The sequence below is a fragment of the Glandiceps talaboti genome, chromosome 9 (assembly GCF_964340395.1).
Source record: "Glandiceps talaboti chromosome 9, keGlaTala1.1, whole genome shotgun sequence".
NCBI lineage: Eukaryota > Metazoa > Hemichordata > Enteropneusta > Spengelidae > Glandiceps > Glandiceps talaboti.
The window spans coordinates 19753770-19756224 of record NC_135557.1 but is presented as its reverse complement, the minus strand read 5'-3'; the positions used below and the strand labels follow the sequence as shown (position 1 = coordinate 19756224).

The 2455-nt window shown below is 34.4% G+C and overlaps 1 protein-coding gene across 1 annotated transcript in view; it reads left to right on the top strand.

The window, feature by feature from the left end:
- LOC144440481 (putative carboxypeptidase X1) overlaps positions 1–1846 on the top strand; it is a 9366-nt gene extending 7520 nt beyond the window's left edge. The window contains exons 7-8 of the mRNA XM_078129864.1: positions 1–90; positions 1554–1846. The exon at positions 1–90 is cut by the window's left edge and continues 9 nt beyond it. Coding sequence (XP_077985990.1) covers positions 1–90; positions 1554–1700 — 237 coding nt within the window. The 3' untranslated portion in view covers positions 1701–1846. The remainder of the gene's footprint in view (positions 91–1553) is intronic.
- Positions 1847–2455: the final 609 nt, after the last annotated feature.

Genomic DNA, 2455 nt, shown 5'->3' with positions numbered 1-2455 from the left:
AACGCCTCACTTTGGGTGACCTCTTTCAAGTTGAGTTATGGTGACGGAAGTACCTGGCAGTTTGTAAATGACCATAGTGGGCAACCAAAGGTATGAACGTTTGTTTCATGTCATTTCTAAACTCATTGTCAAAATATGCTCATAGAATGTTCACCCTGAGCGACTTTAGAAACATCCTCTTCATAGAACATGACGGATTTCGTCTGTTAATTTTGGAGTCAAAAAAAGCAGCCTTGCCTATTCGTTTGGAGAGGTATAATTGAATTGTTTACATCATTCTCTTGACCTGTTTGCAATATTACTGCTTAAAGGATCAATAAAACTTACAACAATTGATAAAACACTGAGGTCTCCCCTGCCTGAATTGAATTACTCCTAAAATAACCTTGTGTTTGGAATTATGCTTTTGGTTACTATTATCATAACTAATCATACTATGAAATACACCAGCTATCTTCATTTAATTGCAATAAAGATAAAACCATAGACCCTCCAACGTCGATGCTCAAACTTTCATGTGTTCAAATTGGGAATACCCAAGTGTGGCGCGAATAGTCTTTACAACTGTTAAATATTATCACATGTAATTGTAAATATTGGCAACAAACACAGAACAGTGATGAGAAGTCAATGATAAGTGAGCGCTCTAAATCACAGACATATTCAACTTTCAACTTCATATGTTACTTATGTCTGAGCCCTCTTCTGGAAAAAAAGTTTTTTGTAATCCCATATCCACTGTAACGACCAACAAATACAATATTACAGTTTTCACATTTTTCACATATAGGTACATTGGCGCTTCAAACATCATTGCTAAAATGTGTCTTACTAGGAGAATTGAAACCGAAGTTATACTCGCTTGTACATTTTGCTTGTTATTCACCAAGATTTGTAGTTTGTGGTGTCGGACAAATGCTTAATTTTGCATTTATTACACTTGTATTCATTACTAATATTATAGACGAAGGAAAGAGACCAACTTCCATATGATAAAATAGCACCTCACCAAAAGACTGAAATTTGAATTATTGTAAGGAATCTCAATTTCACTTGATGTGTATAAACCATTTCGGGATTTCCTGCTAGGGTTCATGGGTAAATGTCTGGTGGTGAGATCACCAGTACCCTAATATCTTTGCCTTGACACTTTCTATTTGTCAAGAAAGGCAGACACACACAGACAGACAGACAGACAGACAGACAGAGTATTTTAGTTGATAGCAGTATTCAATACAAGTGTAGTAAAGTATGAAAGCCCGTTAGTGCCAATTACAAAAGCAAAAAAAAATATAAATATCTCATGCGATCGAGATATATCTTGTGCACTCCAGAAAATATCTTGTGCGCTCAAGATATTATCTCATGCGCATGACTTATTATCTCATGCACCAGAGATAATATGTCATGTGCACGATAATATCTCGAGCACACGAGATGTTTTTCTTTTTTTCTTTAATAAATGGCACTAACAGGCATTCATTGTAAGGACAAACATCAATCTGAATGGATTTTTCTTTCCAACAAAAATCTACCTTTCTGTTCTGTCATAGACTTACTCTGCCAATACGGACAAGAAAACTATAATACATCATGAGTTGGAAGCTGACCAGATATTTACTGCTCGTTATGTACGATTTGTTGTGCAGACATGGTATGGACATATTTGTATGAGAGTGGAGGTATACGCCTGTGAATAAATTAAGAGAAAACATAATGGATTCGGCCAAATGTGTAATTTAGAAAATTACACCCCTATTCTAGTGTATAGTATATGTCTATACAAGCCATGTATTTTTTTTCCTTTTTCCCACTTTATGCAAAGTAACTTGCAAGCTGCTATACAAAATGGTACATGGAGTTATCCTATTTGTAATGTATTATGAAAATGTTATCATCTGAAATAAATACTATTTCAAAACTCTCCAAAACTGCTCTTCTCATTTATTTTATACTTATGGTACAGGTGAACTTGATGTAATAAGTTTTACAAAATGTCAATCGAAATATTAAAACCATTTAGCCAATGTATATATTTGCGTAAAAGAAATACCCCAAAGAAGATGAACTTAAAACTTCGCTTATAGTTGTGCTGAGAACATGGCAATTTTGTAGAGAAGTTGAGAGAGGGTTTGCTGTCAGGAATGAAATAAAAAGAAATAGAGAAGAGGAAAAAGAATGGCAGAGAAACATGACGAAGATTATTTGTTTACCTTTTTTAAATCGACCGACCGACACATAGTCGATACAAAATTGCTATAGGGTCACCCTTACAGGAGTCCAAATACTAAACGAATAATGTCAAGAATTCTTTGTTAATCATCTACCAAACCGGACAGATCATGTAGTTACAATACAATTAGGTGCCATGATGTTTAATACATCTTTTCGCCGCATTTTTTAATCATAAATCACAAAGACAAAATACATACTCTCTTTCCCTATATGTATGTAT